Here is a 25394-nt window from a genome sequence, read left to right on the forward strand (position 1 = left end):
TCGAATCAACTATCCATTAAGTTGATTTTGTAATTGAGGTATCGTGTTCGATACTGCACAATTGAAATGTAATACGGAATTATTAATTTATATTAATATATTATTTACTTAATGATAATAATATATATATATAACAAAATGTTTCAATCAAACCAATAAGAGAAATTTCCCGAAAATCGCTTTTGCTCGATCGAAAGTACTTTCTTAAAGTATTATATAATTATCCAATCGATTTCTCCAATAACCGGTGTTTCTTCTCGACGAAGACGAGTCGCGTTTTCGATCTGCGATTTCCATGGAAACCAAACGAGCTGATATCGACACGATTAAATGCATCAACGGTGTTGATATATGTATATGTTTCGAAGGAAAGGAGATGCCAGTATGCGACGTATTTGCACGTAACCGTGTTTGAACGAATCGTTTGCGGATAAACGAATTAACTTGTCGCCGTGAAATGAGTTTGCGGCGAGCAGATTCACTCTCGCCTCGTCTTTTCCATGTTTGTCTTTCAAAACCGGTTCCGCGAGGATTTCTCACCTGCGTTTGTTTATTCGGTCAACAACCGATTAATCGAACCGAGTCATCGAATTTTCGATACGAGAAGTTCCAAATTTCACAAGTCGAGTCTAAAGAAAAAAATCTGGCAAGATTTTAATCTTGATACATTTGAAAAATCCTGTTTAAATAGTAATTTCAGAAAAAGGAAAAAAAATGATAGAGAGTTGTTTAGTAGGAATTTTTAAACTACTTCTCACAATTATTCGAGAGATAATTTATTCTTCATTCGCACGAAAAGTAAATAAGTTTGTGAGTTTTTTAAATTTATTTAAAAAAAATTACGATATAAATATCATTTCCTGAAATGATTATACAATTTTTCAAACGAATTTCAATCTAATAGCAGGCTCGAACAAGAGTGAAATTGAAGAGCTCCAATTTAAACAATCTTACCCACATATATACGCAAAAAAGTGTAATTGCTAGGAACACGTTAATTGGAATATCGTTTAACAGTCTGTGAAAGTCAAGAGGGGAGCGAATAAGGCGGAGAATACGATTAACACAACATCCTATCCTAGGTTGTGTTCGATCGCTTCGAAATCCTTCGAGTTTATTCGCACCGAGGAAAAACACTTAGTTGGAAAGTGTGGGATAGACGCGCATATACACGTAGATATACAATACATGTATTACAAAAATGTGGAAAAGTTGGTGAAAAAGAGAATGTGTCTACGGAGGGGTGTTTCCTCTTACGATCAACGGGGATCGTCATTTTTCAAACTCGACAGATTCCTCCCGAATCTTGTCCAACTATCGCTGCGCGCAATCCGTCGCGAGTATTCTCGAAGATTTGCCGCCATTCCCAAATCCTCGAACCGATTCTCGGCTAAAACTTGGGTCGTTCTTCCAACGTGATAAATCACACTGCGGATTTTTGGCCAGCGTTGCCACGCGTTCCAGAGGAAATTTCCCAGTTTCGATTGTACATTTTTTTGATTTATTATCGAACGTTTGCGTAGATATTTTTAATCTTGAAAAATATATATATCTTTCCCCAAGCGTTTCACGAGTAGCGGGGAAGGGAAACGTCTAATTAATTCGAGCTTTATTAGCGGATGTCGGGCGCGGTCTACGGTTCACCAAGGCACACAAGAGCCTTGTCGGATTTATCGTGCCTAATCGGGTGGCCACAACCCCGTGGCCGTAGAACAATCGTCGCCACGACGCCGCCTGTTAATCCGCGTCGTCGATCGCTTTTTCACCGGTCCCGTGCTAACATTTCTGTCTCGCGTGAAAATCTCGAAAATAATCGTAACATTCCCCATAATAAAATGATTGATTGTTTCAGGAATTAGACGAATATCAGGTATTGATATTTATTTCTTAATGAAAAATTACACGAGCAGTATAATAATAATAATTGTGAAAAGTAATTGTGGAATTTTCCCCAATAATATCGGAACGATTGTTAAACAATATACAAAATATATTTATTTGGAAATTTGAAGATGTTTGAAGATTCAAACATCTGTTCGTGCCATTTTTAGAGCTATTGGGGGAAAATGAACGAAAAATTGGCCGAAAGCTGATTCTTTTCAATCGAAAATGTTCGATATAAAATAGGGGGATAAATTACAAACGTTACGATTTAAAAACGTGACACCAGAATGAATCGCGATAACAACGAAGCGTTTTACGGATGAGGAAAAAATTCGCCTACGTTTATAAGATTTTAACTTTATATACACCAGGTTTTTGCAACTGATTAAATTTTGTTTATTTTATACCCGTTGTTTTTAACCCCGGTCGAATCGGTGAATTTTCATGGAAATGGTCGTTGGAGTGTAATGTGTAGCGATACGTGGGAGAGTCAGTGATTCTGGTAAATAAATATATGGGATAAATAAATTGATATGTGAAACTCGGTGGACATAGTTGTTTGCGTAGAAAATTTGACAATAAACATTTTGTTTATTTTTTTGTTTAATCACAGTTTATTTGTGTAGAAAATTTCTGGCGTATACATATTTCTATTAATTTAAAACGATGCCCCTTTATTAACGACGTAGAAGATTAATTTACAATTCCTTCCTACGAATTTAATCTGTGTTCATCGCGGATAATAAATCAAAAAAAAAAAAAAAAAAAGAACTGTATCTTCAAAAAGAAAAGAAAAAAACGAACGAACAAAAAACGTTAACGTTAATAATCTATGCAATTGTTGCACAAATGAGATTTAACGTGATAATCCTGTTTTCAAGAAAAATTCGTGTGCATACAAAATATATTCTGTTGACGAGAAATGTGAAAAGGATAAAGTTAAGCTTCGAAGCATTGTTGCAGAAAATTTTGAAATAAACGAGAAAATAAAATATGAAACGTTAGAGGTTGATTTTTTGCCCTGGAGATATTTTTCATTGATCATAAAGAAAACAAAACAAATATTTTACGTTTACAACAACTCGTTATACGTGCATTAAATCGCTTTACATTAAAATCAGAATGATGAATAATTATTCCTTGTAATGATTTCGTGAATAATTTCAGATTTCTGTGTAATAATCGAAAAGCGTGTTTACAATGTGTGGATACAAATTGCTTTCAATTTGGCGTGAACAATCGGTGGATTCACGTCGATTTCGTCGATGCGGCATTGTCTTTTGATACTTCCCATCCTTCCAGTTGGCCTCGATTGTTTTGTTTCAAATGATGTAATTTATTCGAGCAAAGACCGTGAATGGAAGAAGATCAATTCCAGACATTTTCTCCTTTAATCACGGTTAATTAGAGTTAAGAGTGATTGAAATATCGAAGGAAATATAAAATAGTAGCAATGCTACTAGTAGTAGCAGTAGTAATTCGTGTAACTTTATCAAAGGAATAGTTTTTTTGCCCCAAAGTGAATGTCTCGGCAAGGAGATTCGGTAAATTTCAAGGAAAATAGAATTTCCATTGTAAGAGAAATACTTTGGCTGGGAAGGCAAAGGCCAGTGTCAAAAGGCCCAGAGTTCCTCGAATTTCTCGCCCGACCAGGCACTGCAACTTGCTCGATTCGTCGTTCCATGGACTGGAACCGAACGCTCAAACGTGGTAGTTTTTACAAGTTTGCAAATTTCATTGTAAATCGTGCACACGTTCGAGCGTTACGAACATTCTGAATCTCGACTTTCGATCAATCAGATGCTCGAATCAGAAACGAGAAATCTTTCGGGAAACGTGATGCTCTATAAAGTTTCGACGCGTTTCCAGTCTCTTCTTTTTGAAAGTCTTTTCGAGATGTTTATACACACGGATCATTGTATCTTTCGCTTTCCCGATCTTTATCGAAGTAAACATTTCCTCGTTTCACTTCAAATTGTGCCCGAGCTAAAGGTTTAAACAACAATATAAAAAATAAGAAAGAAGCTCGAAATCATGATGTTGATTTTAAAAATTGTACCGTGTTGTAAAATCTGTTGTATATAATGCAATCTTATATATGTAATCTTAAATAATTTCAAATAAGAGAAAATGAAAGAAGAAACTTACTCGATTATTAATATCGTTAATTAATTAATACATTTAACAACTTGTCAAACTACTTTCGAAGCGAATTGAATTTTAGATTAAAATTTTGTTGCTTCGCAAAATTTTACCATCCTACTACAATGTTTGTAATTAATAAAAAAACCATTACTGGTGGCAACGAAACAGGCTACCTCCTGGAAATCGTAATATCTCAAGCCGAAACTGGTAGCCATGGTTTCAATCGTGAAAATTTCTCCACCGCGTTGATTAACATTTCCATTATTCGGGAAGAAGGGCGAGATTCGAAAAGGCCGCGCAAGGATTTCCATTTCATTACCAGTCGCGAGGCGTAAGGGTGTTGGTTAATTCGAAATTCCCCGGCCGGAATTCCCCGAACGAAATCGACTTACTGTCACGGGTGGAAGAGGGATGGCGGAGGGGGAGAGGAAGAAAACCTCGAGTATACGGTCGAAAATTTATTAGAAGTTGTAACGGATAATGCACCCCAGAGATGCAAGTTCCGCACGGCAGGCGTGAACTTAAGCGCATTAGGAGATTGAAGCACGTCCGTGCCCGGGAGGTTGCTGCGAAACTTAAACAAACGGCTGGCCCGCCATTTATCCGCGCCGCTTAACAAAACCTTTCGAAACCCCCTCCCCTCGATTACCCCGCGAGAGAACGAAGCGAAGTCGTTTAAAGGAGGTCGTTTCTTCGTCCTCGTGAACACGGAGTCCTTTTGACGATGATCGAATGGATTCGCGGTGTTTTCGAGGCGAGTGAAATCGTTAGAATTTCCGTTTGGTTAAGGTGGCAACCAGTTTCTTTTTCTAGCGATGCAAATGTAAACAGTTGGGCGCCTGTCGACGAGCAACTCGCCCGGCGAGGGAGAGAATCGATGCCTGGACGGGTTGCTCATCGTCAGGCGCCCTGTGAGCGAACGTGGAAACGTGCTTCGTGGTAAATGGTGGAACGAATGTAATCGAGGCTTGGCACACTTTTTAAAATGAATATCAATTAACACGTTTTAATTTAATAAATTGTTGGAGATCGAAATAAACAATCAAAGGTTTCGATCGAAGATCTAATCTCTTAAAGAGGGTGCGAGTTTCTCCTGAATTTTCTTCCTGTTTACCTTCTTTAGGATTCCTGATTAACGCGGCTTTCGGAAAGGATTAATTATAAGAGAATAAATTAGGTCTCGATTCTCGAAGAAACAGATATTTTTCTTGCCCTCCTCTCTTTCGAAAGTCCCTTAATCGGATAATATTCCATCAACTGCACTTCATTTTTATTCGATCCTGCTTTTTTTTTTTTTTTTTTTTCGGTTGACTAACGAAAGAAGCAGGGCCATTATAAATTCTGCAAATGTTTCAAAGGCGATAAAGACTCCGTTAATTACAGACTAATGAGCGATGTAACCGCGAGGTCTGTGAGTTAGGTCGGTACTTCGACTTTATTTCCACTCTTTGAAAAGTTAATAGTTAAGGGACTTTACGGATGAGTCGGGATGGAACAACCCGCTTCTTTATATTCGAAACACTTTAATCGAGCACAAATTCCGTCGACCACTCTTTCCAGTTCCAACTTATGATCCTTCCTGAAACGTTCTATATTTGCCTTCCTCCTTATTATGGCTCTTGTGCGCGGCAGAATCTTCGCAAACAGTGAATTCCAGTGAACTTTTTCGAAAATCCGCTCATATTTTTTTTCCGTTGGATCAATCCAAAGTGATCCCGTCGCATCTTGCGATTTTTCGCGTATAACGTCGTATTTTTATCTCACGATTTTGACACTATACATTCACTATATCCAGTGCTGTGTTGCAAATTTACCCGTGCATGAGAGCAGAATTTTGGGAAACGGAAGGCAATGTACAGTAGACCCAGCAAGGCCTAAAATAATGCTGTTTGAGAGGACAATTGAGAGGACGAGGACAGAGGCAGTGAAGTGTAAATGGAGTTTAGGCCAGTATTGTTCAATACCTGTTTACAAGCGGTGCCGAAGGATAAAGCTATGTCCAACAAAACTAATGGAGTGTAAACTTAAACTTTAGACCAGTATTGTTCAACAAATGCCCACAGGTAATGCCGGAGCAAAGCTGCAGGATAACGAAGCCAGTGGATCGGAGACTTGAGACTTTGCCCCACTCTAATCCTATCTACAAGCAATTGCCGAAGGCAAATCTATGGACAGGAAAATTGATAGCTAGAGCTTGAAACTTTAGGCCCTACCGCGGGGGCCTGCCACGAAACAACGCCAGAGACTTAAAGCCTTCTCGACGTTCTATTCCGCTGGCTTTGCTTTCACCATTGCCAATCTCGATCGTTCCTGCCCACAAAATAGCAAGCTGAGCAGCAAGCTGGACCGTCGTATCATCCCCACTAGAATAGAGATTATATTCGAAAGCCGCGACGTGAATGGCAACAATAGTCTCCATTCACTCGGCTACAGATTCCCTGTAGCAGATTAGAATTTTTCCCCGAATGCAATATTAGACTGGGTGAAAGAGAAGATTTCAGTTTTTCGCAACGTAGCAATCACCTGCCCGCAATCCTCCGTTTCTAAACGAGACGAGGCGGCGCAATCGTTAATTTCACACCAAACATTCCCGACGATCGAGCGTGAACGATGAAAGATCTTCTCTCAAGATTCCTCCGCCATTTTTCTCCACGATCTGTAATTACGAGGCTGATACTCTCGCCACCGATCGTGGAGACCTCTGGCGGCCATTTCAGCCTCGCTCGCTCCTCCCCCCCCGTCGAATCACCATGAGGCGGACAAATGAACAGAGACAAATACTGCTCGCTACGTGATAGAGGACGAGGAGACAAGGGACGGACGTTTCAATCTTTTAACGCGATTACCGCTTGCCGGTCTTTGCAGAGCCAGGGAGGGGAAAAAAGCGGACGAAAGACGTTTCCTTTACTTCTGTGCCCGGCACGGAATCTCCATTGGCCGCTTAATCTCGTTTCGCCCTTTGCCGTTTCGTCGGCTATTCGTAGACGAGAACGCTTTCGAGAGGAGACGTATTCTGATGTAGCTAGATAATTTACTGGAAAATATTGCACTGGATTCCGTTCGAAAACGATGATTAAACGGCGATACAGGGGGTTGTTGATGCCGAAATATTCGAGAAATGTTCCCCTTTCGAGATATTGGAATAGTAATTCGAGAACGAGCATTTGTTGTTGTTTCAACGTATGTAGGGATTCTCCTTCCCAAAGATTCTAACGCGCAACATCTATAACACGTCCCAACTTTCTTGCATTTTCAATGATCCATTTTACAGAATCGAGAGGTTACGTTTAGCTACATAAATAAGTTAATATTTATCATAACCGTCCAAGAAGTGGAACGATTCGAACTGACGAGTGCTAACTTCGCACATTCATCGAGTGTGTGTCGATAACACGATATTTTCTTTCCGCCGATGATCCAAAACTCTTGCCTTCCCCGATACACAAAGATCTTTCAACCAAATAAAAAAAAAAGCGAGAAAGAAATTACAAAAAAGAGGAGAAGTTCCATTGGCATCGTAAATCCCTTGGTGTCTTGTTCGCCACGCGATAAAACCTGTTAATAGGATACGAGAGGGGTGGAAAAGTGTCTTAATAAAGGGGACAGGGGCCGCTTGTTCTCGCATTACAGGTACTCGCGGCCGCTTAATGACGCCCTAGTCGGATTTTACACGGGAGAGGAGTCGGTATCGCGCCAACTTAATGCCAACTTCCGTCAACACGCGCGGCTTAGCCCGATAAGCTTAGAGCCGCCTTGATTCCACGTCGTCCTGTCACCCGATTTCATCTATCCACTCCTCCAATTACGCTCTCTCTCTCTCTCTCCTTCCTTCAATCATAGTTTGCATGTTCATCCTGGAAGGAATTTCGCGAGCGATCGAGTTTCGTGACTCGCGTGCGCGTAATAACTCGCTCGGTCACGACACGCTTCCTTTTGGACGCCTCAGGCGATAAGTTCGGTTCGGTTACGATATTCGAAATGAGATTTCTTCTCTTTTCTTTTTCTCGCCTTCCTTTTGATGTCCGTTTCGAGGAAACTGAGCCCAGGTTCCGTGGAAAAGCGTTTGCGTTTCAACTTTTCAGTTCAGAGTATTAACTCGATAAGGAAGAATCGAAAGGGGAAAGGTTGAGCGAGCCAGAAGTTGAATGAAACGTTATTTTGGGATTTCTGTAATTGCATAGTATGTAATTGATATAGAAATACGAGTTATTTCGTGTTCTGCGTGTGGATTTGATGGGTAGAGAGACTTGGATTTGTTGCTCAAAGTAGAAGGTGGAATTTGACGCGAGGATTGGTTGCCTGATTCTTGCGTTAATAAAAGTTGAAAAGGTTAAAGTGCAGGTACATTTATCGAATGAAAAAAATGTTTCTGTAATTCTACTTCTATCGCTACTTGATTGACCTAAATTTTTGAAATATACACCTCCTCGTATACGTTTTATTTGATGAAACGCTGCCTGAAACAGATCGTTGTTGAGCGATCAAGTTCGAACAGAAAATACAGATATTTCAGATCCAAGATGTAATTTTTCATAGTTCAGAGATAAGGTCGGATAGAATTCGATGTTCTTCATTTTTCTTTCATATCTACTCGAGGAAACTTGCAACAAGTTTCACGAAGAGATGAACATTAATGAAAGAATCCAAGAAAAAGAGAGAGATAAAGAAAGAATCTGGACGAGTAGTCACGTCCACGATAGAATTTCTTTGCAAACGAAAGGTCACTTACAAACACTTGACATTTTGCACTCCCTTTCCATATTATCTATCCTGAAAAACTTGCAACAAGTTCCCTGAAAAGAATATCCATAAAAACAGTAGTCTGAGAACTAGAGAAACAAGGTGGACGAGTATATATATATATATACACACATATACACCTTCATACCAAGATCAAATTTCTTCACAGACAAAAGGTCAGCCGCAACTCGACGTTTCTTCCCCTTCCATTTCACATCCATTCTCGAGAAAACTCAGCAACAAATACTTCTTCGTACTTTTGAAAAAAGTTTAAATCGTATCTTGCCACAACAAGAAAGATTTCGTCGCACCAGAGACCAACCACTCTTTCCCCCCTCTGTATTATTAGAATCGCGAGTCATCGACCGACGACGAAGGAGATTTATCGTATAAATTTTCGGCCTGGAAAAATTTTCAACCCAAAGTTAAAAAAAATGTATTCCCCAGCAGGAAGCAGCTGTAGGAGGCTGTGCGCGAGGCTTAATTAAACCGTGCACGCGCGCGCAAGTGACGTAACTGGTTTCAATTAGCAGGAAACAACGTGATCAATGGGAACGATAAACCTTGGGGCTCCTGTCGGCGAAAATTCGCGTTTCGAGTTGGAAGTTCGATTGGATCCTGACAATGGGTGCCGAATTGTGCCGCCGCAATGGGTGGAGGGGAAACGTTTCGGGGAAGGGAAAATGGGAGAAAGAAATTGGGAAAGGGGAGGAGTGGGAATACCGATGTGCGTGCGAGAGACGCCAGGAAAAGTGCAAAAGTGTCGGGCGGAATTGCAATCTTGCGGACGTTTCGTGGAGGCGGGTTTATAAGCGGGTTTCGAGGGGATCGAGGTGTGGGTTTCGCCGATGCATAAAAGGCGGCTGGGCAGCCGATTGTGCGGCTGTCATCGCGGAGAAAATATCCGGGTAGAATTTCCCGTTTTCACGCTGTCTCAAGTTTCTCACGTGACTTTGACCGATGGTTAAAATGGCGGAGCGTAGTTTCGATTCGAATTCGCTTCGTAAGTAACAATCTCAAAGAAAGTTTATAAATTAATCGTTGAACGTCGAAATAATCCAAAGTATAATATTTAATGATTAATATTTCCATGTGTCTATAAATATTTCTATAAATATATATTTCGCGATTTATATATATATATATTTACGAGAAAATCAATCGGATCGTGCAAATTGTTTTTTATGGAGTATACTTGAGAAATAAATACTTTGTTGTTTTATTCTCGAAAGTGCGTTGAAAAAGAAAGGAATTAGGACGGCAGGGAAACTCGTCTACGTTAATTTAGCGCTCGAGACGCGAGTAGAGATGGCGTAACGGATAGCTGTAAAAGACGATAACAAGCAAAGGAGACATCGACATCGAAAGGTAGGTAGAATTTCAAGATGGTTCACAATGCAACCCGTTAACCGTGCGCGATCGCGTAAAAGGGACTCGAGTTGATCCGATAAATCTGAATTTCTCCCTATTCCTCTCCCGATCGTTTCTGCCGATCTAACAATGAATCCATCCGTTGGAAGTAATCAAGTGCACGAGCGGAGCGGATTCATCGGCGATAAATGAACGGTTTACACGGTCAAGTAACCACGATCCATCGGGTTATCATCGGCCGAGATAAATAAATTACCGATAAACTTATCCTCCTCGAAACGAGATATAATTTCTTCCTCGTTTTTTATCGTTATTTTTCTTCTTTTCTCTCTCTCTCTCTCTCTCTCTCTCTCTCTCTCTTTCTTTTCTCCTCGAGCGTTACTCTCCTCCTCCTCGTTACGACCGATTTAATCCCTGGTCTGGAAGACGAAACACGACCTCGTAATCTGTCATCTGCAACGACCATCTACTCCTCCACCTAACAACCAGTTTCGAGGAAATAATTAACTCTTGTATTACCCGCCCCTGTTCGCTCAAATACGACCGAGTAAATTGTGTTTTAAACATTAACCACTCCCGGGAACTCTGACTCGAGCAGCTGCATCTCGGCCAGGATAAGATCGCCGCCCATTTTACCGTACCGCAATTGATAAGAGACAAATTTATATCGAGACATTGGTTGCCAGGCCACCACGTTACATCTGTTTCTTCTGTAATATACCTATCGTCGTTTTTCAAAATAGCAGTTTTCGATGTACACGGTATTTGGTTTGCTTTCAAATTAGTATCAGAAGCTCCTTGTATGAAATATCATTTATAAATTTAACGATGATTTAAAAAAAGTCGAACGAAGGGATCGATTCGATTTCGGAAAAATAGGATAAAAGTGTATATAAGAATCACTCGCGTATATACATCGGCGTACGTCACGATGTATATATTTGTAAATATTTCCAACCCCTCTGAAATCTGAAAGAAGGAAAATCGCTTACCTTACACTTGGGATACTCTTCAGCCGGCGTGGGTCTCTTCCATCCGAGGAGGGGTGGGATGCAAACGAGGGCGGAGAGGAGCCAGACAAGGGCGATCATGAGCGCCGCTCTTGCGGGGGTTCTCTTCTTCAGATAATCAACCGCCTGGGTGATGCTCCAGTACCTGTCCAAGCTTATCAGGCACAAGTTCATGATGCTCGCCGTGCACAGCAACACGTCCATGGCCGAGTGGATGTCGCACCACCAGTAGCCGAAGATCCAATAGCCCATGATCTCGTTGGCCAGCGAGAAAGGCATGATCACCAGGCCCAAGAAGAAATCGGCCACCGCCAAACTCGCTATGAACCAGTTCTGTATGTTCTTGAGCGCCTTCTCGGTCGCGATCGCGATTATCACAAGCATGTTCCCGACCACGATCACGATCATCAACAGCGTGACAAGGACGGACGCCAGGACTATCTGCAGAATCGTGTACCCGGACGGGTACAGGCTGCCCCCGAGCACCACGTACGTCTCGTTGCACAGGCTACCGTTGCACGGGAACAATAGCCGGCTCTCGTTCAAAGAGTCGTTGAACGACCCATCCAGGTCCTCCATTATGCCGTTCAACCCGAACAGCACTTCCAACTCCCTTAATCCTTCCACGTCTTCCGTGCTCGTGCTCGCCCCACCAACCCCCCTCGTGCTCGTCTCCTCGTCGAGGCTCGTCGAGCTACCGCCCACGCTCGCGTTTCCGAAATCCTCGCCGGCCACGAGGAAGGGCAGTCCGATCGAGCCCTCCTGGCCGCAGGCACAGTCCTCCCGTCCTCCTCCTGCCCCCCTCTCGGTGGTGGAAAGGTCGTGGCGGTCGGTCGGAAGAGGAACGATCGAATCGGTCGTGTAGTCGGATGGTTCCTCCTCGGTCGATGGATCGGTCGATGGGAGGATAGTAGTAGTGGGGATTCGGCCGGTGCCACGATCGACGTGGAGGGTCGTCGTGGAACCGAGTATTCGTCGGCGGTGGTGGTCGTCGGTGAGGATGGCGGTGTCGATCGCGTGTGCCTCGTTAGCGGAAGACGTAGAGCCACCGGTTGGTCGAGACCACGTCATGTTCTCGTCGAGGACGCTGTTGGACGCCGTAGTCGGACTACCGGCGGCGTCGATGGTCATAATGGTGTCGAGGAGCGGCGGCATCACTCGCACCCTCGCCGTCGACTGTAGATGCTATCTCGACAGAGTCGGGGCGGGCGCGGTGGTAGCAGCGCGCGAGTAGCAGCGTGCACCCGGTGCGAGCTCGAGCAGGAGAAGCAGCAGGATGGTGGTGGTCTCGTCGCATCTCGAGGCCAGGGGCGTCATGCCCGTTTCAGGATAATGTCATCGTCGTTAAAAAAAAAAAAAAATACGAAATGGACGAATCGAGCGAGTGTCCTCCTCGAGTTACTACACTTTCCCCACTCCTTCCTCTTCTCTCTCTCTCTCTCGATCGGCTTCCCCCTCCCCTCCCCTCCCCCGAATTCGTCAACAACGTTTCCTTCTTCTTTCTCCTCCTCCTCCTCCTCCTCCTCCCTTCCCTCTCGTTCGAGTTCTTCTCTCTTCTCGAGTTGGGGAGTTGGGGAAAAGAGAGAGAGAGAGAGAGAGAGAGAGAGAGAGAAAGGGAGAGAGAGAGAGAGAGAAAGGGAGAGCGAAGAGAGGTAAAAAAAGAGCGGTGGAGATAAGAAACTGCTCGTACGACAACAACACCCTTGCTATAAATTTAATTATTCGATCGCGTTATTCGCGTTATTTATTTTCTATATTCGATTTATATATATATATACACTATCTTCGATCGACGCACCACGCGAGAATGTCTTTCTCTTTTTTTTTTTTTTCGCAGGCTCGATCGCTACGTGCCACCTACGTACACCCGTTCACCTGTTCTCTCCGTCGTTACAGGTTTGGCCCTTGATTTATTGCTTGCGTGAGTCGCGGCTCTCGCGGTATTCCCCGGGGTTAATACGGGGAAAGAGAGCGTGTAAAGAGAGATTTACGGATGATTCCGGGAGGGGATGAAGGCGTGGACGATACACAAGGTGGAGGAGAAGAGGTCAGCGATGCGGAGGAGAGGAGCGAGAGGTAGAAACTAGACGCGAAAATGGGCGTGAAAAATTGGTCCCCCTTTTTTTTTTTTCTTTTTTTTTCTTTTCTCAAGATTCGAACGCCTCGAGAGAGAGAGAGTTCTCGCGCCCCTGTATCTTTCTCTCTCTCTCTCTCTCACTTTCTCTCTCCCCCGCGAAATTTATCGGGTTCGGAATCGACACCGAGGCACACGTAGCGCGACACCCACCCGGATACTCGGACAATCAGAGATTAGATTCTCTTTCCACGCCCGTTCTTCTCGAAACGATACGCCCTCCGAGTTAATTAATTAACGCGCCACGGCTAAAAAAGGTTAAGCGCTTGGATACTATATACCCGTACTGCTCCGACTTGCGACTTTTTTTTCTCTCTCTCTCTCTCTCTCTGCGAATTGTTCGCGAGTCAAACACGCATCCAAACTCGCCCTGTTAACGCGAACGGGGAGAAAAATAGAAGAAATGGAAACTACACACGCGACGACGACGACGACGACGAGGGAAGAAAAACGAAAAGGAACACGCGCGCGACACAGATTTATTTATTTCGACTCTACGCACAGACACACTCACACGTTAAATCGCGCACACCAGATTGATTCGAGTCTTATCTATCGCGATACATTTACGTTAGAATCTAATTAGAATTTTCTTTCTCTCTCTCTCTCTCTCTCTCTCTAAAACTCCACGTTCGATGCTCCTTAAATCGTAAATCGATTTATTAACATTCTTTAATTACTCGTTATTATACTCGTTATTTGAATTGTTGTTATCCGTTTAAACAGCCGCGAGAAAATGGCTCGTGGGAGGGAGGAATACGGAGGAATTCGGGGGGGGGCGGGGAAGGAGAGAGCGAGAAAGGGGGGTGAGGAGGGGGGGTGGGGAGGGAGGGCAGGGCAGGGAAGAAGAAAAGGAGATCAGAGTCGACGTCCTCGACCCATCTGTACACGATTATTTACAACGATCGCGTCGATCCCCTCGGCCGGCGTCCTTTTCACCCCTCTTCCCCGCTTTCACACGCGAGGATCAACAGGATTCATTCGCGGGCACACCTCGGTCCGTCGCCTCGCCTCCTCGAGGATTCCTCTCGCGTGTCACCCGTTTAGAGGAGAACAAAAAGAAAAAAAAAAAAAAAGAAAGCACGGTGCTCAGCAACTTTTCACCCAACAGTTCGACACAACGGCGAGAGTTCGAACGAACGGACTCTCCGGCAGCAGCTCCCACTCTTGTCATCAGCTCCCACGTTCCACGTCTCCTCTCAAATCTCTCGTCGCGAAATCTCGTGGATGAAGATCCCGTGTCACGTCGTGTCACGCTGCTACCTTCTCCGTCCGAACTGGCGTCCGCCACTCGTCCCCCTTCGAATCATCTCCCATGGGAAGAAGAAGCGTCTCTCCACCCGCGAGCTACGGCGAGCTACGAGCTACCTCGTGCTCCACGATTTCCCGTAGTTTTCCGTCGCGAGGCCCGTCACCGTCGCACGCACGATCCCCCCCCTTGCGGATCTCGAAAACGAAGAGAACACAAGCAGAGCACAGAGCAACACGCGCGGGAAACTCGAGAAACTCCTTCCTTCCTTCCTTCCTTCCCCTTCGCACGAGAAATATGGGACGAGGCCTGCCAACTATTCTCTTCCCTCGACGAAAGAAGAACGAAGAACGGGGAGGGGAAGGAAAACGACGAAGTCGGGTGAAATCGTCGTCGCGAGAAGAAGAAGAAGAAGAAGAGGATCCCTCGTGGTGGTCCTTGTTGTTGCGTGCGTGCGTGCGTGCGTGCGTGCGTGCGTACGTGCGGACACCTCGAGCTTGCCTCGTGGATGTTTGGGAACGCACTGCAGCCGCGAGGGACGAGCCAGGAACTCGGACTCCCTCTCGTGTCGTCCGCTGGATGGAGACCTCTCCTCGCAGGATCGAGGCGGCCGTCGAGGCGCGACGAGGAGGGATGATGTTCGACGGGGTGGGATGGAGCGAGAGAGAGAGAGAGAGAGAGAGCGAGGGCCGTGTGCATGTGCGTGTGACTTGCACACACAGGCGCGCTGGAGTCGTCTGTATACTGTATATAACGCGCGCGTGTGTACGTGTGTGTGGGAGGACGCGGCGCGCGCGCGCGCGCCTCTCTACGTGCGAGCGAGAGGGAGAGAGAGAGGTTGGCTGGCTCACTGGAGGCTGACTGGTGGCCCGACCGACCGGCCCGTCCGACGCTACCAGCGTCGGGGCGCCGTCTGACGGAGTCGGGGTGCGCGCGGCGCAGGCGTCGGGACGCCGCCAGCACCCGACCGCCGTGGCCCGACAGTCGACTTTGGACCATCGACCGATCGGCCCACCAAAAAATATCCTCTCGCACACGAGGAGAACAATGCCTTTTCTCTTTAGAACTCTAGAAATCGATCGATCTTTTCTCTCTCTCTCTTTTCGATTTTCTCGAGAGAAAAGAGTTTTTGTTTTTATTTTACCTTACGTAGAAGATTGGATGGAAGATCGGATATTGTGCATTTCTTCTTGGGATTCGTAGATCGATGATAAATGGATTCTCGAGTAGGGGGAGTTGGTTAATAATTGATAAGAAGGATGGATTAGGAGGAAGGATTGAATTAGGGGGAGGGTAACGATGTTGCGAATCTGAGATTAGATCCGATCAATCGAATTCGTCCGGGTCATTGGAAGATACCGTTCCCAATTGGCCAGCAGGTTACACTCGATCGCGCGCCAATCGATTGTTCTCCGTCTCGTGGATCGTGACGCGTATGTCGCGCGCATACACGTGTATATACACACACACACACCGTTAGGATATTTAATATTCCAATTGACTCCTATCCAATTAAACCGCTCGCTAATGGATATCAGAGATATAATAAAACCAGATATAACCGGATTAGCGAAACGGGCCAAGTTCAGGCCAAAACTCATCCCAAACATCTATTCCAAACATCCAAACCCCTCTCCCCGTGTACAGAACCATTCAACCGAGCCAAATTTGGGTCCAGATTTATCCAAGTAATCCGCCGAGCAGCTGCAAGCATCCGCGCCCTCCGCCTCCAAGCTTAATATTCGAAATAGCCCTCCCCCTCCTTCCCCCGTCGCTTAATCGTCGCACTCTGGATCGCCAAATTCACACGCGTTTTGCCCGAACCTCGTCGTCTCGGCGTAATAACAAACTCTCGAGGGAGTGAAGTGGTGGAGAGAAAACGAGAGGCGAAAGAGGTTTGGAAGGGGGTCGGGGGAGAAAGAGGTGGAGGAGGAGGAGGAGGAGGATGGTGGCCACGTCCACTAAAACCGGCGTCCATTTGCCGTGATCGTAAATTAGACGACCGCAACTTGATGGTCGCCTTTAGAACGTCGAGCCACCAGGATTGGGAATATATTATGTTGCTCTTGTCGGCTGGCTGGTTGTTATCAGATAAGGGTGTAGTATCCACGAAAAGGCGGTTGTCGTTGCACACAGCGGGGCTGGGATAGCAAGGTGCTAGGACGATCGAATATTTGTGCCAATCATTATAGCGAGTTAGTATAACTTGTGACGTATGGAAATGTATATCTAATATAGACAAGGTTTAAAATTCAATTCCGATCGCTATTAAGAGTTTTCAATCTTCTTTTTTCCTGCGGCTAAACGGATCGTGTCATACGTGTCGTGAAAACGTGTCAAGAAAATCTAGTGGCGGCCAAATTTCTGCGATACTCGAAAGCGTTACACGTCACGTCCACTCCCTTCCTCGTCTATGATACAACAAGTACACCTACACCACTACTACTAGTTTCCACGACATATCATCCGTGATCGAACGTCGATTTCTGGATCGTGGTAAAAAATTATCGACGCTTTCATGAAAATTGGTTTCGAGCTCGTCGTGAATGCCTGCGTGATCTTTAAATATTCGTTACGTTAAAAAGCGGCGCTCCAGCTAATTTCATCGTCCTCCCTCCCCCACAGATTCCCCAAGGACGTCTCTGCAAACAGAAAATTAACGAACGGAACGTTCCTCCTCGTTACATCGCATTCATCATTTCCATCATTATCCATCCCTTCTGGAATATTTCAAAACAATCGATTGGCGTTCTGTGTGAAAATTCGATGGATTAACGCGCGGAGAATAATACGATTCGACCCTTTAAATTTTCGATTCTTCGTTTCGATTGTTGTTTCGCCGGCAATTCGCCTGATTCTTTCCTCTCCGCCCTTAAATTCCACTAATCTCGATTTAAACTTTCGATAATGGCGAATTGAACGTATACGTCGAAGAACAAGCTCTTTCTTCTCTCTACTAACTTTCTGTAAGTATTTCTTTCTTTCTTTTTATTTTTTCTTTTTTGTTTCTCTTGCGCGTTTGCTGAAAGTGTACATTGGATTTCCATAAAACACCGGAGGAATGTTTTATCGGTGCAACCGATGAAACGTGTTTGACGTTTTACGATTCGAAACCGATACGCGAACCACGCTCAATGGCCAATCGAATCATGGAGGGCAGAGAGATCCACGATAGCGAGAATCGTTTCTTCCTACGATCGTTCGTAGATTCTTTTTATTCTAATCTTTAATAAATGTTCGATTGTTATTGATATATATGCTTCGTAATACTTTGGACAATTATTGAATAATAAAAATATTTACTCATCTTCCTCATCGAAGAAATATCGTAAATAAATGAATTGGAAAAGAAGTTTCTCGATTCTAAAGAAAGTTTCTAAGAGAAAGTGAAGGGGACATTTTATAACATAATTATCCGCGATTAAAATATTGAGAGGATCTTAGATACTTGGCTTTATTTTTAAAAAGAACCAAGTAAGGACAATTTTTTAAAGAAGAAAGAATTATGACGATGGTATTTTTATAATACGCTTCTCGCATTTTCTCATATACTTGGTATATATTTTCAAACACATATCACTTCTATATTAAGTTTTTACAATTATTTCAGAAATATATTTTTTTTTATTTCGTATAATATACGACGATATAAGACGTGCCAAGAAAAAGCGGTTGGGAGAAAGGCCGAGGTATCATCCTTTCAAGAATCTCGACGCATAAAGAGAGACAGACGTGAGTCGTTCTTGTCTCCTTATCTCCTCTGTGTTACGATAACAATACATACGTAATAATACGACGTCGTTCTTGCACGTCACGTTCTTCGTTACGACTGCGCTTTGTCTTATTAATTGTTCGCCTTTATCGACTGAGCGAACGATCGTGAACAGGATACAACGTATACAACGTATATAATTCTTATACAGGCGTAGAGGGAAATTTTCATTGATGGGAGGCGCGTGGATGAAACTTGACACTTTGAAACGAGCTCCTTCGAATTCATCGTGGAAATTGTATGTCGTGTTGGATGTTAAATCCTCGATCAAATTCCCTTTTGATTAGATAGATCTTGATCTTTTAAAAAATATAATCGAGTCTGTGCCGTTTAACGATAACTGTCGGATATCGTTTTAATTTTTGCAATGTTTTTTATTAACTCTTTTAATATAAATAGTTCGATTCTTTCCTTTTTAACGGTTATGACGAAGCGATAAAAAGAAAGAGAAAGAAAGAAATGTTATTTCAAATAGTCAAGATCAAGTTTAATATCTCGAAAGATTATTTCTTAAGAAATATAAGTTATATTCTTTAAATTATTTCGTTTTAATTGGTTCTCGAATGGAATAATTTCTCGAATAGGATATTTTTCTCTTGTTATTAGAACATTGTTAAACTGCAACCGGTTCCTCGAAGAAAGGAATCTTGCGTGCACGCACTCGAATGTATATTTTTCAATAGCTATGGTAGAACAACGTTACAATCGCTGTATTTACCACAATCGTGGACGAAAAAATCAAAGTTTAAAAACAAAGACAGCAAATTATTATTACGTTATAAAAAGAATTGCTTGGATCACGATGATTTATTGCGACGAGAACAACGAAAAAGTCACTTTAATTCGTTCTCAGAATGAAATCCCGCCCCGATCTCTCGCTAATTAAATTATCTTCTAAATTACCCAATTTGACTTTCGAATTCGAAAAATTTTGCACGAAAATAATTTGCATCTCAAATCGATTCGTTTTCCACGAGGTTAACGGGAATAATATCTCGAGTCAAATTATTCCTTACCCCATTCGAATAAATCGATAAAAATTTATTTGCGGAAAACGCTTTGTTATTTTTACTCGAGTGTAAGTAAAATATAGCCCGCGACATATTTTACAGATAAGAGGATCCCCCACCATGTTGTTTCAAAGTAATCGAGAACACGATATTCAGAATCGCTTTTAATAAAAATACTCGTGGATCATTTCTCGATGGAAACACGATTCTTTCCACGATTCTTCCCAGAAAAGGCGGCCTCTCCCCGACAACCTCGCACGCGAACTCCCGCTTCCAGGTTCGTCGACCTCGCCGCACAAAGAGTTTTTTATGCACCCCGATTAACAGGGGCCCGATATGCCAGGCCTCGTGGCACGAGCTAATTTTAAATCTAAATCTCCGCCCTGATTTCAATGGTTAATTTTACTGGATGGGCTGTGCCCGTGAGAAGAGGCCCTTAACCGACGAAATTTATCGCAACGATAAGGCTGCCGCATCTCCCTTCCGTTATTTATAGCAAAAAAGCCGCGATACCGATCTTTCTCCATTGATTTTCAACCAATTTTCTCAAATTCCAATACTTATTGAATACGATTTATCGAAAGAGGAATCGATGCAATACACTCTAGTCTCTGCTCAAATAATTGATAGTTGAACACTCGAGATTTTCAATATTCTTCCTCGCCTTTTTAATCGAATTTAAATTGGATAAAAAATAATAAAGCAATATTCGTAACAAAGATATCCTGATCGTTGAAATTTCCAATTGAATTCCTCTCGAATCCTTAAATTCAAAGGAGATCCATAATTTTTCGATCAGATATCGAATTGTACCACGCATATATATATATACACATAAATCTCGTCTGTTTGACGGACAATGCCGGTCGAGTTCGATGGTGGCCGCGAGGCTGGGCCCGTATCTCGTCGCCAAGGACACCGAAGGCCAAAACGAAGGAGTTCCTAACTAGTTTCTCCCTGCATGTTCTCCGTGGACGAGGAGAACAATGCCGATACACACACACACACACACACCGCGCGGCCTACACGTGGAGGGACGAGAGAGAGAGAGAGGGAGATTGCACATCAGAGTTACGACAATATCCTGAACTTACCGACGGCAAACTTTCGGCAAAGAGACAGACGGAGAGAATGAGAGCAGCTCGCGGGGGTGGATGGGGCTGGTAACGTTGATGGGGCGGCGCCGTCAAAGGAACCGAGGACATCTGCCTTATGGACACACACACACACACACAATGAGGGAGCGATAGCCAGCACCGTTTGAAATTTCAAGCTCGAGAATTCTCTACCTCCTGTCATTTTCTGACACACTTTTCTCTTCTTCTTGCAATCCGGATGAATCAAGCGGAGTGGTTCGATTTTTTTCTTTTTTTTTTTTTTTTTTTCTTTTCACCGTCCTTGGAGCCGAATCGATCGATAATTTTTGAGTAGAGAAGATAGTGAATCGTCTCAGAAATGCGATTCGTCGAGTCAAAAGTGACCCAGTTTGGGCTGACCGAGTAGTTGTAAGCAACAAGTAGATTCTGTGTGCAGTGGCTGGATATGGAAGAAAGTATCTACTGAATAAGTTAATCGTTGGTCGATCGACTTTTGTTATATATTTGATATCGTAAATTTGTTAATAATTCGTAAAAAGAAAATGGAACGATAAAAAGAAAAGTGTCCGCTATCGTTGAAGATACGTCTTGTTAAAGGAATCTCGAGTCGTAAGGGAGACTCATCGATAAGATCAAAAGAGGAACGCGGACGGATCTTGCGTCTATCATTCTTCTATAATTATTATCACTTTAATGCTTCTTCTTTTTCCCCCTATCTCTCTCTCTTTCACTGAAAGAAGAAAAAGCCGGTTACAAAGTTAATTCCATCCGCGGAGGCTTCTCACTACTTTCACGAATTAATGCCCTCCCCCGGTAATATATTCCGATTGAATTATTTTACACAGAAACGAGCGGATTCCTTTCTTCGCGCTCCTTATTTTGAATTATTCATCGCTTTGTCGGAAATTGCTTCCGCGCCACTTTCAATTACACGTTTGTCCGTGTTCCCTCGACCCTTAGATTTCTTTTCCCCGCGAATAGGGCGAGTTATCGTCCCTTGGCCCTCCCTCGCGCCAAGATTCGCCCAAACGATCCAAACTTGAGGCGGAATCTGCGTTGGTAATGTCTCCTCCTTCGTACAAATTCCATGGTCGTTTATTAAGATTGGCGAGTCGGCGACGAACACGTAACTTGAGAACTCGGCCCCTCGCAATCAGCCACTTTGATCTATTTGGTTTTGCAATATGCTAGAATTAAGTCGATTATCCGAGGGACGGATCCGGTGGGGGAATAGTTCATTTGTGGTGAACACAGTTCATCGAACAGTTGTCGTCATCATCAGGGGGGAAGAATTTGTCAATGAAATGATGAAAAGATGATCAAGTGATTTTATATGCAATTTTTGTTGAAAGAGGAATCGAGAGAGAATGAGAAAGCGATGGTCGAGGTTTCGATCATTCTCTTGTGAAAAATATCCTCGGATAAAGTTGATAGATACGATAATATATATATACTTGGGCTATTCTCGGATAATCGATCACTTGAATAATCAAGCTTCGAATAATCGACGTTCTTCGGATAAGCGGATATTTCATTGTACATTTTCATATATATTTCTTCGTGTAAATACATTGCACGAGAGAATGACGCGACGCGATTCGAGAGAAAAGAAAGAGCAAGGAATAAAATTCAACTCCTTTGTTTTTTGTTTTTTTGTTCTTTTTTTTTTTTTTTTTTGCGATTTATTACAGAAATTGCATTTCACCCGTGGAAAATACGAGGAAATAAAAAGCAAAGTTTCCCAAGCGCGATTTTATCTCCGTCGAATCTGTGTACCGTGCTGTCCATTTTAATTAATAGCTGTCGCTTTTTAATTCGATCTCGCCACTCTCTGTCGACCAGGGACGAAAACGTTTACGCGTATCGCACGTTTCCATTACCTCAGACACGCGATCCCTCAATAATGACCGTGCGGATGGGAATTAATTTCAATTTTCTGCAAACTTTTCTCTCACGATTCATTAGAAGACCGTTATTAAAGATATTCGCGTGCAAATATCCTGGACGGTTAACTGGCGAAGTATGTTTCGTGGCCGATATTTCGATAAAAATTTAATAAACCATAGCGAAAAAGTATCGCGAGCCGAGAACGAGAGAGAAGCCGGGCCGGTTTTAATGAAATTTTTATTGCGATGCACGATGTGCCAATCCGTCGAAGGGTATCCTTAAACGCGGCCCGATTTATGAATAAGACTCGAAGATTGGTTCGTTAATATTTCCCTGAATTCATAATGGCCGCCGCCTCGAAACCACCTATATACGGGATATAGACTTGTTTAAACGTCCATCGAGCGTTTCCAATAAATATTCTATGCATTCTTAAATTGTTCATTTCGGCGACTGCCTCTAAAAAAGAGAATGAACGATCAACCAATTTCATCGTCTATAAACTGTCAAACTCCCCTCCCTTCGTCTTTATTCCATCAGTTTTAAAGCCGTGGAAAATTCACGCCACTCGATATCCTCGATGAAATTCTTTCAGTGGTATCATTTTAAAAAAAAATAAAAACCGCGTTCAATATAGCATTTATAGTGCCGATTATTATGCTATCTGGCTTATTGTTTCGCGTTATAAGTTGTATCGAATACAAAATCGGAGACGATCGAATTTTTTTTCTGAAAAGAATTTTTCAAAATGATTCGATTTACTCCAATTTTCTGGAGGTCGGTCATCAAGACAATTGGTATAAATACTCTGTATTTATTGACGAAGAGAAAGAGGGGATGATTTTATCTTTCTTTTTTCGGAAAATAGATTAACAACAATCCGTTTTCCAAACGCCGCAAAGATACTTGCGGCGATTCGAGTTCACAGAGTCCATTTTGGAACCCACGGGGAAAGTTACCCCCCCCCCCCGTTCCTCGTTTTAGAGAGCAGCCTTCCTCATCTTTCTCAGCCACTATCACTCACGATTCAATCTAAATCGATCTAATCTTTCTCGCCCTGCGAATAATCCGGGTGAATCCCTCGATGCTCCGAACCACACATACATTTTCCTTCGAACCTACCAGCGCATACATACATGCTGGAGGATTTAAATGCGACCATGGAACCACAGCCGCGTGGCACTTTTCCACGATTTTCCCTCGAGTTTCTACGTGTTGGAATTTCGGGCACGCCGGTCTACGGAATTTCAACACCAACCCCCAACACACACACACACCACCCGGGATATAAACGATATTTGATTTCCATTTTGTAAATTGCACACTGCGCCGCTATGCAATTGTTGATTGCGGAATTTCGGGGGTAGATTAAATTTTTTAGAGTCATCAATCGGAAAAATTTCAAAATTGGAGGAGCAAAGTTGACATTTCTGACGGTCTTTGAAGTTTTTCCATCCACGTAGAAAGTGAAAAAACCATTTCGACAAAATCCGGGTTTTGAACTCGAGCCCTAACGAAGTGGTAATCAAACGATCTGTCCATTACGCCAAAGTAACTTTCCTAATTTCGTTCTTTGTTCCACGATCATATAGCGAAAGGAACTTATTCGGATTCACCGCAAGACACTTTATTCTCCTTTATCTCGCTTAAAAAGTTCCCGACGAAGGTTTCTCCTCCGCCGTTCCACGATCTGAATCATTTTGTACCACCGGGACCATTATTTATTGTGACGCAAGCGTATTGTTACATTTCCCCTCCCCCCCCCCCCCCGACCCATACCGACTCTTCCAACGGAAGTGGCAGTATTCTCGGTCGCGGAAGACGCGGGTCACCGGAAATAATGTTTTAAACCGATAGTATCGCCAGCTTCCTGCGAATCTCCCATACAGAGCGGTTCAAAAAATTACAAGCAGCAAATCAACCAGCATCCCATTTCTTGCAACGAGATCTTTCGCGTTCGATCTTCCATATATCTCTCCACATCGAGTTTCTCTAAAAATGAATTTCTTTTTTTCTTTATGGATTGCGTATCGTGCAACGAGATTTTCCTAATTCCTAAAATTCTTTATACACTTTCTCGATTTCCTTTTTCCCCAAACAATATTCCGAATCGAACACAAATGCTACGACGCTAATTTCATCGAAGGTTTCTCTCATTTCTTTTTGAAAGTTCGTCGAAGATCCAACACCTCGCTACTACCAAATTTTCTCTTTTTCAACAACAAAACGTTTTCGCACAATTTGCCTGATTCTTGACATTAAAAAGCATAGCAGAGTTTTTTTATTTTTTTCTCTTTCATAAAACCTGCAGTTGACGAATCCCCCCTCTCACGAGATCCCTTTCAAAATCCTCCGCAGAGAGATACATTTCTCCCATTCAAACCTTTCCCAGATCCGTATTTCTCTTTGAAAGGGTGTCGAAAATCGAACGCCTCGGTGCCACGTTCATCCAATTTCTCGCCACTGAGGGATGTAGGTGATTCTCGGTGGACGGGGGCGGGGAAGACGGACAACGGGACGGTTTTTAAACGACCAAGGGCCAAATTGGCCGAAAGGGACGCGCAGGGACGCCTCGAGGATGGACGTCGCCCGACGCGACCCCTTTTCCACGTGTTGCTCGCCTCTTCGTCGCCTCGGTGCACCGACTAGAGTGCCGTTAACGAGGACCCCGCCCTTATGACGTCATACCGTCGCGCTTGCGTGTGCGTGACACACGTTCGTACGCGCGCACACACACACACACACAAATTGGAACACGCATGCACGCCACAGGATCCGTGTGCGTCATACCCTCACCCCCCTCGGCTCGTTTGATTTCTTTACCGCTGACTTTTTTCCACTAACCACCCGCATCCCACATTTCTCCCCGCACTTTTTCCATCGTTTCCGTTTCACCTCCCCATCCTCTTTCCTCCTCGTGACGTCCACCACGACGAATACCACGACGAACGTCTTCTTGCTCCAATTCCGAAGATTCATTTCGAATTGTTCGTCAATTCATACGTTTCACGATACGATACCTTATTTTTTTCCCAGGAATAATAATCTTCTGCCTCCTTTCCTTCACGCGGGAAATAATAAAACGATAGAAACGA

General features: G+C 43.5%; 1 protein-coding gene across 1 annotated transcript in view; it reads right to left on the reverse strand.

The window, feature by feature from the left end:
• The window catches only part of Octalpha2R (alpha2-adrenergic-like octopamine receptor), a 117003-nt gene extending 104427 nt beyond the window's left edge, over positions 1-12576 (reverse strand). The window contains exon 1 of the mRNA XM_086917582.1: positions 11133-12576. Coding sequence (XP_086773708.1) covers positions 11133-12305 — 1173 coding nt within the window. The 5' untranslated portion in view covers positions 12306-12576. The remainder of the gene's footprint in view (positions 1-11132) is intronic.
• Between the last annotated feature and the right edge of the window lie 12818 nt (positions 12577-25394).

This window comes from Apis florea, unplaced genomic scaffold (genome assembly GCF_048593485.1).
Source record: "Apis florea isolate Af1SG1 unplaced genomic scaffold, ASM4859348v1 contig_2272_pilon, whole genome shotgun sequence".
NCBI lineage: Eukaryota > Metazoa > Arthropoda > Insecta > Hymenoptera > Apidae > Apis > Apis florea.